Source organism: Mustelus asterias, chromosome 12, assembly GCF_964213995.1.
Source record: "Mustelus asterias chromosome 12, sMusAst1.hap1.1, whole genome shotgun sequence".
NCBI lineage: Eukaryota > Metazoa > Chordata > Chondrichthyes > Carcharhiniformes > Triakidae > Mustelus > Mustelus asterias.
In genome coordinates this window covers 20498387-20511112 of record NC_135812.1, presented here as the reverse complement: position 1 = coordinate 20511112, position 12726 = coordinate 20498387, and the positions used below count along the sequence as shown (strand labels likewise).

The window sequence follows — 12726 nt, the reverse complement described above, 5'->3', positions numbered from 1 at the left end:
ATCAAGTGTTATGGGGAAAAGGCAGGAAAAGTGAAGTTGACGATTCTATCAGATCGGTCATGATCTCAATGGATGGCGAAGCAGACTCGATGGGCCTTCTGTTCCTATGTCGTGGAATTCCTACAGTGCAGAAGAGGCCATTTGGACCTTCGAGTCTGCACTGACTCTTTGACAGATTGTCTTACCCAGACTACTTCCCCATGCCCTATCCCCATAACCCCACACATTTCCCTTGGCTAATGCATCTAACCGACACATCTTGGGATGCTAAGGGGCAATTTAGCACAGCCAATCCACCCAACCTGCACATCTTTGGAGTGTGGGAGGAAACCGGAGCACCCGGAGGAGGCCCATGCAGACACTGGAGAAACTCCACACAGACAGCCACCCGAGGCTGGAATCGAACCCGGGTCCCTGGCGCTGTGAGGCAGCAGTGCTAACCACTGTGCCAACGTGCTGCCCTATCATATGGTCTTTTTCCCACAATCATGGAATCCTACAGTGCAGAAAGGGGTCATGCAGCACATACCCTGGCCCTTTGAAGGAGATACCCAGTCAGTCGCACTCCCTCAGCTCTTTTCCCCATGGTTGGGCAATAATTTCCATCTTAAATATTAGTCCAATTCCCTTTTGGCCTCTCCAATGAGCCTACTCCTCGATAATAGCGTCGCGGCAGACTTCATTAAAGATTATTTGCACAATAAATCATTCAAACAATAAATCAGCTGCCACTAATCTCAGGATAAGTACTTCCAATTTCTGGCACTTGGTGTTTCAATAGTCTGGATGCTTGTTTGAAGTTGATTATAAATTCAGCTTTCACATGATGCATGCAAAAGTATGATGGAAAGATTAATGCATCTTTTAACTGAACCTACTCTGCTTTAAGTACAGAATGCTGATTGGAATAACGGTATTTGTCTAAAATTGTATCTAACTTTAGAAACATCATATTCATGGGCTGGGCTAATCAATGATTACAAAATGGCCCCAAACTCTTTGAGAGTTCCATGCAGGAGGTTGGCAAATTTCTTACATCCATTCTTTTGGCAGTGTGTGTGTGTGTGTGTGTGTGTATGTGGGGAGGTGATGGCCTCGTGGCATTATCGCGAGACTATTAATCCAGAATCTCGGCTAATGTTCTGAGGACCCGGACTCGAATCCCGCCACGGCAGATGGTGGAATTTGAATTCAATAAAAAAAATCTGGAATTAGGAATCCGCTGATGAAATCATTGTCGATTGTCGGAAAAACCCATCTGGTTCACTAATGTCCTTTAGGGAAAGAAATCTGCCCCCCTTAGCTGGTCTGGCCGACATGTGACTCCAGATCTACAGAAATGTGGTTGACTCTCAATTGCCCCCCAAGGGCAACGAGGGATGGGCAATAAATGCTGGCCCAGCCAGCGACACCCATGTCCCATGAATGAATTTTAAAAATGATTGATTTCTTTACAATTGTGTACAAACATAGTTATCCAAAGTGAATCAAATTTTTGCTACAGAAGGAATTGTAGATCCTGGAGATAAAGCCTCTGCTTTGGCCATATATCAGGTGTAGCACTTGTGTGAAGCCGCAGGTAACCAGTGCTGATCACAAGGGGGGTACTGTTGTTACACTCTGGTCACAGTGCGTTATCATTAGATATTTGGCACACCCATGAAGGTCAAAGACTCAGACAGCTTTTAAAAAGTGACTGTACCACTGTACTCAAGAGAATACAAGGTTATAAACTTGTAACACGTAGGGCACGATCTTACCAGCTGTTCACGCCCCGCTGCCGTGGCAGCGAGGATGGAGGATTTGGCGCCCAGCCAAATCTCCGTTCACTGCAGCGGGATGGGAAAATCCCGCCGGCGTGAACGACCGGCTGTAGGATTCTGGCCCTAGCCTTTTGCCATTGGTGCACGTTGCGCTACATTTCAGTCTGGGATAAAAGGAATTGATGGGTTTCTGATCAGAAAAGGGGACTAAGGAGAGAAATTAGTAAATCCTGAGGCATAGAGAGAGAGAGAGACCTGAAGAATAAAAAGCGACCTTTTCGTGTTCATATTGTCCTTAGGTTATTGTCCTTCATTATTTCAGTCACTTTTCCAGTGTGGGGTGAAAATATCTCATCAGTTATTGTCCACCCTTGGGCTTGCATTTACAGAATAGAGGCCAGCACCTCACAAAATACAGAACTGCAGATGGAAACACTTCAATAAAGGCCAAAATACATTGCCACTTGACCAGTTTAGGATCAATGTTGTCTTTCCTTTACAGGTTGAGATAATTAGCCTATATAAGCCTCATTAATATATGATCAGAAGACACTGACCTGAAGTTCCACACCATATCCCCTGTAGACTGTAATGGTGTAGATGCAATCCAGGTTGCTGTCGTACAGGTGGCTGGGGTATTCTGGAGACTCGATGTATCCCTCAAAGTCCGTGAAATTTAAACTGCAAGGAACTGCAAAGGAAAACAGACAAAGGGATTAGCACTTGCAGAACAGAGCCTGGGTCTCCCTTGATCCCATTTCACTTCCTATTCTGCACAAAATTGACTCCTCGAAAGGGTTTTCTGTGCAGATCAATAAAGATCCTTTTGTCCCCATTGACTGCAGTAAAACTGCTGATGTGTGTCCCTGGCTGTGATGAATCAGTTTTCCCATCGCTGGGCTGGGAATGGTGGCTTATTACCTCGCACCCTTAAACACAGGGAGTCCCACAGGAGATTTCAACCCATCCAAAACATTATCAGATTGTGCAGAGTGTTTCCGCAGTTTGGCCTTTATCGCTTACAATCAATTATGAATGTCTTTCTTTTAGTTTTGTAAATGTATTTGTTCACAGGATGTAGCTAGGCCAGCATTTATTACCCACTAAAAGGTGGTGGTGCGTCGCCTTCTTCAACTGCTGGAGTGCATGTGGTGTAGGTGCACCCACAGTGCTGTTGGGAGGGAGTTCCAGGATTTTGACCTGGACAGTGAACATAAGAACATAAGAAATAGGAGCAGGAGTAGGCCATCTAGCCCCTCGAGCCTGCCCCGCCATTCAATGGCTGATCTGATAGTGGTTTAGTTCCACTTACCCGCCCGTTCCCCATAACCCTTAATTCCCTTATTGATCAGAAATCTATCTACCTGTGACTTAAACATATTTAACGAGGTAGCCTCCACTGCTTCAATGGGCAGAGAATTCCAGAGATTCACTACCCTCTGAGAGAAGAAGTTCCTCCTCAACTCTGTCCTAAACTGACTCCCCCTTATTTTGAGGCTGTGTTCTCTAGTCCTTGTTTGCTTTCTAAGTGGAAAGAATCTCTCTGCCTCTACTCTGTCTAGCCCCTTCATTATCTTATATTTCTCTATAAGATCTCCCCTCAGCCTTCTAAACTCATGTGAAGGAAAGGCAATATATTTCCAAGTCATGATGGTGAGTGGCTTGGAGGGACAGTTGAAGATGGTGGCGTTCCCATGTGTCTGCAGCCTTTGTCTTTCTAGATGGTAGTGGTTGTGGGCTTGGAAGATGCTGCCGAATGAGTCTTGGTGAGTTCCTGCAGTGCATCTTGTAAATGGTGCACACTGCTGCCACTCTGCATAGCGGTAGAGGGAATGAATGTCTAAGGTGATGGATGGGGTTTCTAATATAAGTGGGCTGGATGGTGTCAAAATTCTCGAGTGTTATTGGAGCTTTTTCCAGGCAAGTATTCCATCACAATCCTGACTGGTGCCTTGCAGATAGTGGACAGGCTTTGGGAGTCCCTGTCCCAAAGCACCAGGGACACCATAGAATTCATAGCCTCAGACCAGTTCTTGTAGTCATAGTATTTATATGGCTGGTCCAGTTCAGTTTCTGGTCAATGGTAATCCGCAAGATGTTGTTAGTAGGGTTTTCAACAATGGTAATGCCATTGAATGTCAAGGGGGAGATAGTTAGAATCTCTCTTGTTGGAGATGGTCATTGTCTGGCATTTGTGTGGCATGAATTCTACTTGCTGCTTATCAGCCCAAGCCTGCATAACTTGTCCAGGTCCTGTTGCATTTGGGCATGGACTGTTCATGTATCTGAGGAGTCTTCCCCAGCTTCTCGCTGACTCCAGTTTTGCGAGGGGGTTCCTTGATGCCACACTTGGTCAAATGCTGCTAATTGTAATAATTCTCACCTCACCTCTGGAGTTCAGCTCTTTCATCCACGTTGGGCCAAGGAGGTAATGAGGTGAGGAGCTGAGTGACCCTGGCAGAACCCAAACTGAGCGTCCATGAGCAGGTTAAGTGCTGCTTGAAAGCACTTAGGACAACACCTTCCATCATTTTGCTGATGATCAAGATGGACTGATGGAGCAATAATTGGTTGAGTTGGATTTGTCCTGCTTTTTGTGGACAGGAATACCTGAGCAATTTTTCACATTGCTAGATAGAAGCCTGAGTGTAGCTGTACTGAAACAGCTTGGCGGTGCATGACTAGCTCTGGAGCACAAGTCTATTGTCAGAATGTTGTCAGGGTCCATAGCCCTTGCCGTATCCAGTGTCTTCAGCCATTTTGTGATATCACATAGAATGAATTGAATTGGCTGGAGACTGGCATTTGTGACTCAGGGGACTTCAGCCAGAGTACATTCTGCTCTCTTGCCACCATCAGTGCACCCTCCAAGTTGTGTTCAGCACTAAGAAATGTTGATTCATCAGCTGAAGGGAATGGCAGAGTGGGAGGGGTGAGGGTAGGGGGGGGTTGGGATTCGCTGGTGGTATGTGGTAATCAGCAAGGAGGTTTCCTTGCCCGTGTTTGACCCAATGTCATGAGACTTTGTAGGGTCTGGAGTCGATGTTGAGGACTCCCAAGGTGACTCCCTCCCAACCGTATACCACAGTGCCACAGCCATCTCTGCTGGGTCTGGATATATCCTGGGATGGTGATGGCAGTTTCGGGGACATTATCTAAAAGGCATGATTCCGTGAGTATGGCTGTGTCAGGCTGTTGCTTGACTCGTCTGTGAGTCAGTTTTCCCAAGTTTGGCTTAAGCCCCTGTGGTGAACCATAGATGGTTACCACTATGGGTACTTGTACATATGTTACTCTTGTTACTGTTGGGGTTAGGGTTGGGGTGTTCCACCTGTTAGCATTGTTCTGTGGTACATTCCGTTTGGCTCTGCCTTCTTATAGGAGTATAAAGGTCACTGCTACTTCCTAGTAGCCCTTAGTCTGGGATAGTATTGTTAAGCAGTATGCTCTATTCTTGTTGTGAATAAAAGCCTTTATTCCCAGGTACGTCCTAGCCTCCCGTGTGAATCAATCGCGCATCAGCCCCCAGATGTTAATAAAGAGATCTTTGCAAGGTCAACACAGTTGGGTGTAGCGTTGTTGTTCCCACTGCCCAGGTCAATACCAGGCGGTCCATCTGGTTTCATTTCCTGTCAACTTTTCAGGAACTGATTGTATACAGCTGAATGGATTGCTAGGCCAATTCAGAGAGCATTTATGTGCAAACTACATTGCTATGGGTCTGGAACCACAGTTGGGCCAGACGAGGTAAAGATGACAGATTTCTTTCCCTAAAGGACATTTGTGAACCAGATTTCTTTTAAAGCCAATCGATACAAGTTTCATGGTCATCATCACTGAGACTAGCTTTCAATTCCAGATTGATTAATTGAATTTGAATTCCACCAGCTGCCATGGTGAGATTTGAACCCATGTCCCCAGAACATATAGCCTGGGCCTCTGGATTACCAGTCCAATGTACAAGCAAAGCATTTGAGCAGAAGGACAATTTAGGGTGTGGGCCAAATAAGCATTCTTCAGACAAACACATGGAGTAAAAGGAATAAATTTAATGTTCTGTCAGTGCAACATTGAGTCTGTTGTAAGTGCACTAGCTATAAGATTCCAAAGTTTTCTCAATTGGGAACCTGTTCCTTTAGATTGGAAAAGTGTGTGTAACTCTGCTGTTTAAGAAAAGTGAGAGAGGAAAAATCAGGGAATCGTAGGTCAGTTAGTCCAATAACTATTGGGCGGGATTGTCCATGTACCCCGCAGAAAAAAAGTGGGAGAATGGCGTTGAGAATCAGCTGTGATTGAATGGCGGAGCTGACTTGATGGGCCGAATGGCCTAATTGTGCTCCAATATCTTATGCACTTAAAACCAGAGGGTGGCTCGCCATTGGATAGTAGAGGAATCTTCTGGTCTCGCTGTTGTCAACAGGGCTTCCCATTGAATACACTGGGAAACCACAGTGGGGAGTGCGTCCTGTGGTGAGGGGTGCACCATTGGCAGGACTGGAAGATCCCATCAGTATGAGTGGCCCGAAAATCCCATCCGTCGTTGGAAAATTTGTCCTTAATTAAGGACTAAAAACTCCTACAAAATTTTTCACTGATTTGAGAGAATCAACATGGATTTCTGAAATCTGGGCCTTGCCGGATGTGTCTGATTGATTATTTTTGAAGAGGTGACGGGTTGTATAAAGAGGGAAATTTAATGGTTGTTATTTGTATGGACCTCCATAAGGCATGCGATAAAGTTTCTTCATAAGTGCTGCTCATGGAACTGAAGGCAAGTAATTGATCTGGTTCAGAACTTGGCTGAAGAAGAGGCGAAACGCTAACTCTGTTTCTCTCTCCGCAGATGCTGGATGCCATGTCCCTGACTAAAAGGTCAGTCAGAAGCCCATTCACTAAAATGCCAGCTGCCCCGCAGCCATTTTACACCAGGAGGGGCGTTAATTGGCTCAGGGTGTGACTTCTGCCCCCTGCTGGGGAGCAAGAAACAGCGAGCTGCCAGCCAGATTGGCCAGCAGCTCTATAGTTCCAGCAGACTACAGTCAGTCCTTGAAGAAGAGGTGGCTGGGAAGCTGGATTTCAGGTAAGTCTTGTCTAGTCCAAGTGCATGCTTGGGTCTTTTCTTCCCTCAATTACTTTAATTTAACTTTATTTATTAGTGTCACAAGTAGGCTTATATTAACACTGCAATGAAGTTACTGTGAAAATCTCCTAGTTGCCACACTCCGGCGCCTGTTCGGGTACACTGAGGGAGAATTTAGCATGGCCAATGCACCTAACCAGCACGTGTTTCAGACTGTGGGAGGAAACCGGAGCATCCGGAGGAAACCCACGCAGACACGGGGAGAACGTGCAAACTCCGCACAGATAGTGTCCCAACTGGAAATCGAACCCCGGTCCCTGGCGCTGTGCTAACCACTGTGGCAGTGCTAACTACTGTGCCACCATGCCGCCCCTGAACATAGAGCACTGACCACAAGTGGAGTCCCTCCACAGCTCTCATGGATGCCCCATTTCACCTTATTAACAATTTCAGAGCCCACTCGGGCATTCCCAGGTGATATGGGGTTGGCAGAAGGCTATTACATCAGTATCTCATTTCATTCTGTTACTCAGCATTCTAAAATGGTCCTGGCAATGCTTATTCAACCTCAGGTATTTGTGCTGTCCATGGTTTTCCTTTCAGTCATCACATCAAGCCAAAGAGCTTTTCTTCTGAGATAGGAACATAGAATCCTACAGTGCAGAAGGAGGCCATTCGGCCCCTTGAGTCTGCACCGCCCACAATCCCATCCAGGCCCAATCCCCATAACCCCATGCATTTACCCTAGCTAGACCTCCTGACACGAAGAGGCAATTTAGTGTGGCTAATGCACCTAATGCATCTTTGGACTGTGGGAGGAAACTAGAGTATCCGGAGGAAACCCACGCAGACACAAGGAGAATGTCCATACTCCACACACACTGACTGAAGCCGGGAATCGAACCCGGGTCCCTGGTGTTGTGAGGCAGCAGTGCTAACCACTGCACCACCGTGCCGCCCCGGAGATAGGCTAGCTCAATCTTTCGAGTGTCTCCTGCATTGAAAGCCATCTCTCCATCCACATTATCTGTGTGCCCTCTCCTTCCCGAGTGCCTGAATCCCTGCAAATTACAGATCCTCAGGATTTATATTTCCCTCGGTGGCTATGAGAACAGTAAAGGGAGCATGTGGATGTCAGTATCATTTTTTTTCTTCTGACACTAAAAGTTCATTAAAGGTTGGAGGTTTTAAATAAATACCAGTTTTAATTATAAAATGCAGAATATATATTGTGGCTGCTGTACATAAAAGCAGGAATTCTACTGGATTTAATTTAAAAATGCAAGATAAGCTTAGCTCTTATTACCTGAAGGTCACCCACTACAGCACTGAATGTGCATCTCCACACTAAAACCATTAGTAGTTAGTGCGATGAGCATTTATTTTAAGAAGTTACTATTTTTGTGAACTCGGACCTTAGTCAAAAGCTTTTTAAAAATCTAATTTACCCAGTCGCTATCGCAGTCATGAAAGAAGTTCATATTGTGATTCTTTTGAAGAGTCTTGAGCTTGCATCTCCAAATTAGATGATTAAGGGCACAGTGGCACAGTAATTATGTTACTGGGCTAGTAATCCAGAGACCTACAGTCACCAGGTCTGAGGTCGGGAGCTGAATTCCCACCATAGCAATCTGTGATTAAATTCATAGGGCGGGATTTTCCAGCTGCGCTTGCCCCAAAACTGGAAAATCCCGCCCGAGGTCAATGGACCTTTCCATGGGTCGTCCGTTGCCCGCTACGATTCCCTTGGTGGGCGGAATGGGAAAATCCACCCCATAGAGTCATAGAGGTCTACAGCACACAATAAGGCCCTTTGGCCCATTGTGTCTGCGCCAGTCAAAGACAAACCACCTCACCATTCTAATCCCATTTTCCAGCACTTGGCTCTTAGCGTTGGCATCACAAGTGGACATTTAAATATTTCTTTAATGATATGAGGGTCCCTGCCTCCACCACCCTTTCACGCAGCGAGTTCCAGACTCCAACCACTTTCAGGGTGAAAGGGTTTTTCTTCACATTCCCTTTAAACTTCCTGCCCCTTACCTTAAATCTATGCTAACTTGTCATTGATCTATGCACCAAGGGGAAAATTATCTTCCTGTCTATTCTACCTATGCCCCTCATAATTTTGTACATCTCAATCATGTCCCCCCTTCAATCTCCCCTGCTCCAAGGAAAACAACCCCAGTCGATCCAATCTCTCTTCATAACTGAAACTCTCCAGTGCAGGCAAAATCCTGATAAATCTCCTCTGCACCCTTTGTGGTGCTATCACATTCCTCCTATAATGTGGATTCTAGAACTGCACCTACAATACCCCAGCTGTGGCCTAACCAATGTTTAATACAGTTCCAGCATTTCAGTCAATTGAAGTTGGTTAGATGGCTGGAGGATGGTGCAGAATTATGATTACAGTGTGCATTCAATCCCTTCACCAGCTTTGGTCATTTAGAGAGGTCTGCCTCCTTGTTTTGTCCCATGTTTGATCATAGAATCCTGCAGTGCAGAAGGAGGCCATTAGCCCATCGAGCCTGCACTGACCACAATCCCACTCAGGCCCTATCCCCATAACCCCATGCATTTACACTAGCTAGTCTCCCTGACTCTAAGGAGCAATTTAACATGGCCAATCCACCTAACCCGCACATCTTTGGACACAATTGGTACACTGAGGGAGAATTTAGCATGGCCAACGCACCTAACCAGCACGTCTTTTGGACTGTGGGAGGAAACCAGAGCACCCGGAGGAAACCCATGCAGACACAGGGAGAATGTGTAAACTCCACACAGACAGTGACCCAAGCCGGGAATCGAACCCAGGCTCCTAGTGCTGTGAGGCAGCAGTGCTAATCACTATGCCATCATGTCGCCCCATGTGGAGTGCTGTCCTTCAAGCTACACAGACATTTGTCTCTCTCTAATGGAGAGAGACGCCTATGGTCCTTCACAGATTATGGGCAGAATTTTCCTGTCCCGCCCGCCATAGGAATTGTAGCAGGCGGAACACGGACTATGCAAAGGTCCATTGACCTCAGGCATGATTTTCCAGTCTTGGGGCGAATGCGGCTGGAAAATTCCACCCTGTGCGTAATCACTTTGATTTGATTTGATTTATTATTGTCACATGTATCGGGATAAAGTGAAAAGTATTGTTTCTTGTGCGGCATACAGACAAATCATACTGTTCATAGAGTATATCGGGGAGGGTGCAGAATATAGTGTTACAGTCATAGCGAGGGTATAGAGAAAAATCAACTTAATATATGGTAGGCCCATCAAAAGTCTGATGGCAGCAGGGAAGAAGCTGTTCTTGAGTCAGTTGGTACGTGATCTCAAATTTTTGTATCTTTTTCCCAATGGAAGCAGGTGGAAGAGAGTATGTCCAGGGTGCATGGGGTCCTTGATTATGCTAGCTGCTTTTCTGAGGCAGCGGGAAGTGTAGACGGAGTCAATGGATGGGAGGCTGGTTTGCGTGATGGACTGGGCTACATTCCCAACCCTTTTCAGTCAATCAAATAAATCTGGAATAACATGCTAGTGTCAGCAATGGCACCCATGAAATTGTTGGATCGTTGTAAAAATGCAAATAGTTCATTAATAATGTTCTTTAGGGAAGGAAACCTACTGACCTTACCTTTTCTTTTATTCATTCATGGGACATTCTGGCTAACCAGCATTTATTGCCCATCCCTAGATACCCTTGGAGGGCAATTGAGAGTCAACAACATTGCTGTGGCTCTGGAGTCACATGTAGGCCACACCAGGTAAGGACGGCAGATTTCCTTCCCTAAAGGACATCAGTGAACCAGATGGGTTTTTCCGACAACCGACAATGGTTTCACGGTCATCAGTAGATTCTTAATTCTAGATTTTTAAAAATTGAATTCAAATTTCACCATCTGGGATTCAAACCCGGGTCCCCAGAACATTAGCTGAGTTTCTGGATTAAAAGTCTCGCGATAATACCACTAGGCCAATGCCTCCCCTCACCTGTTCTATATGTGACTCCAGACTGTCGGTATAGTACACTGAAGGATTGAAAACTGTGTCAAGCCCTCAGGCTATGTGCTTGATATTGAACGCAGAAAGTAAAATATCACAAGTATTTCAATTGTATTGAGACACCTCAAGGTGCAACATGGTCAGTGGAGAAAAGCTGAATTTTACAGCACTTTCTATTTGAAATGTTTTGGAATGTACTTTTACAAATTTTATGAATAAAGTATATCTTTGGGAGAAAAAAAGACTCCAGACCCACAGCAATAAGACCATACGATGTAGGATTGGAAGTAGGCAATTCAGCCCATCGAGTCTGCCCCATTATTCAATGAGATCGTGACTGATCTGATATGATAATCCTCAACCCCACTTTCTTGTTTATCCCCATGACCCTTGATTCCCTTACCGATTAAAAATCTGTCTATCTCAGCCTCGAATATACTTAATGACCCAGCCTCTGTGGTAAATAATTCCACAGATTCATTACCCTCTGAGAGAAGAAATTCCTCCTTATCTCTATCAAAAATGGATGATCCCTTACACTAAGATTGTGCCCTCTGGTCCTAGACTCTCCCGCTAGGGGGAAACAACCTCTCTGCATCTACACTGCCAAGCCCCGCCCCGAGAATCCTATAGGTCTCAGTAAGGCTGCCTCTCATTCTTCTAAAGTCCACTGAGTACAGCCCTAATGTGGCTGACTTTTAACTGCCTAATGAAATGGCCTAGCAAGTCACCAGGGCATCATCTTCTCAATTGCAATCAGCAATGGGCAATAAATGCTGATCTTTCCATCAATACCCACATTCTGTGAAAGAATAAATAGAAAAAAAAGTGAGGTATTCAGTTCATCATGTGTTTTAATTATATGTTCATCTAGTGCAGAGGTTTTGCTTTTATTCATTATTAACCCTGCATTACAGCTTCAGTGTGCTATGTTCAATGAAATATATGTGTGGCAAGGGGCAGAGTGTCACACATGAACAGCATCCTTATTATTTCACAACATTAAAGACCGTTGGAGCAGCTGGAGAAGTTGCATGAATCACAATTTGCAAAAGCTGAACAGCAGGTCACAAACGCCGGGGACCGTATTAAATATTCAGGGAAATATACTTAAACAAATGAAAATAATTCCTTCAAAAGCAGCTCCCGTTTTATTGCGTACGTTGTTTACCGGGTTTAGGGATGGAGAATGACCACAAAATACGCTGTGAGATATTGTCCCGTTTTATAGGAAGACCTTTGATTTTATCTGGGGCTTTGAGAGTGTAATGAGGCAACTTATCTACTGATCGCTCTTGTACGTGGGCATATTTTTAAATTGTACCGAATTACATTTTAATTCACTTGCTAGACAGTGATTAAATCTGTTCTTTTTGCCTCCAGCAGAAACCATGGCTCACTCGAGTAGGCAAAATCCCATGACATCCACAGTCATAGAGTCTTAAAGTCATGGGCCCTTCAGACCAACTTGGCCGTGCCGCCCTTTTTTTTAAACCACTAAGCTAGTCCCAATTGCCCGCGTTTGGCCCATATCCCTCTATACCCATCTTACCAATGTAACTGTCTAAATGCTTTTATGCTTAGTCAACATCCATTCACCCACCATCCCCACCCCTATCCTACACTGTGTTCAGATGTTGTGAGTAAATGCTCTGAGATGGCCCGAGGTTTAAAGTTTAGTGTCATAAGATGGCTCACATTAACACTGCAATGAAGTTACGGTGAAAATCCCCTAGATTCCTCCTTTTTGGAGATCATCATTACCTGGCACATGTGCAGTAGAAATGTTATTTGCCGTTTGTCAGCCCAAGCCTACATATTTCCCAGCTACCTTTCATAGAATTATAGAAACCCTACAATGCAGAAGGAGGCCATTCAGCC

At 45.1% G+C, this 12726-nt stretch overlaps 1 protein-coding gene across 1 annotated transcript in view; it reads right to left on the bottom strand.

Annotated features, from left to right (window-relative positions):
- Positions 1-12726, bottom strand: part of sez6b (seizure related 6 homolog b) — a 934329-nt gene that overhangs the window by 475079 nt on the left and 446524 nt on the right. Inside the window, exon 3 of the mRNA XM_078224908.1 lies at positions 2321-2454. Within this exon, the coding sequence (XP_078081034.1) occupies positions 2321-2454 (134 nt within the window). The remainder of the gene's footprint in view (positions 1-2320; positions 2455-12726) is intronic.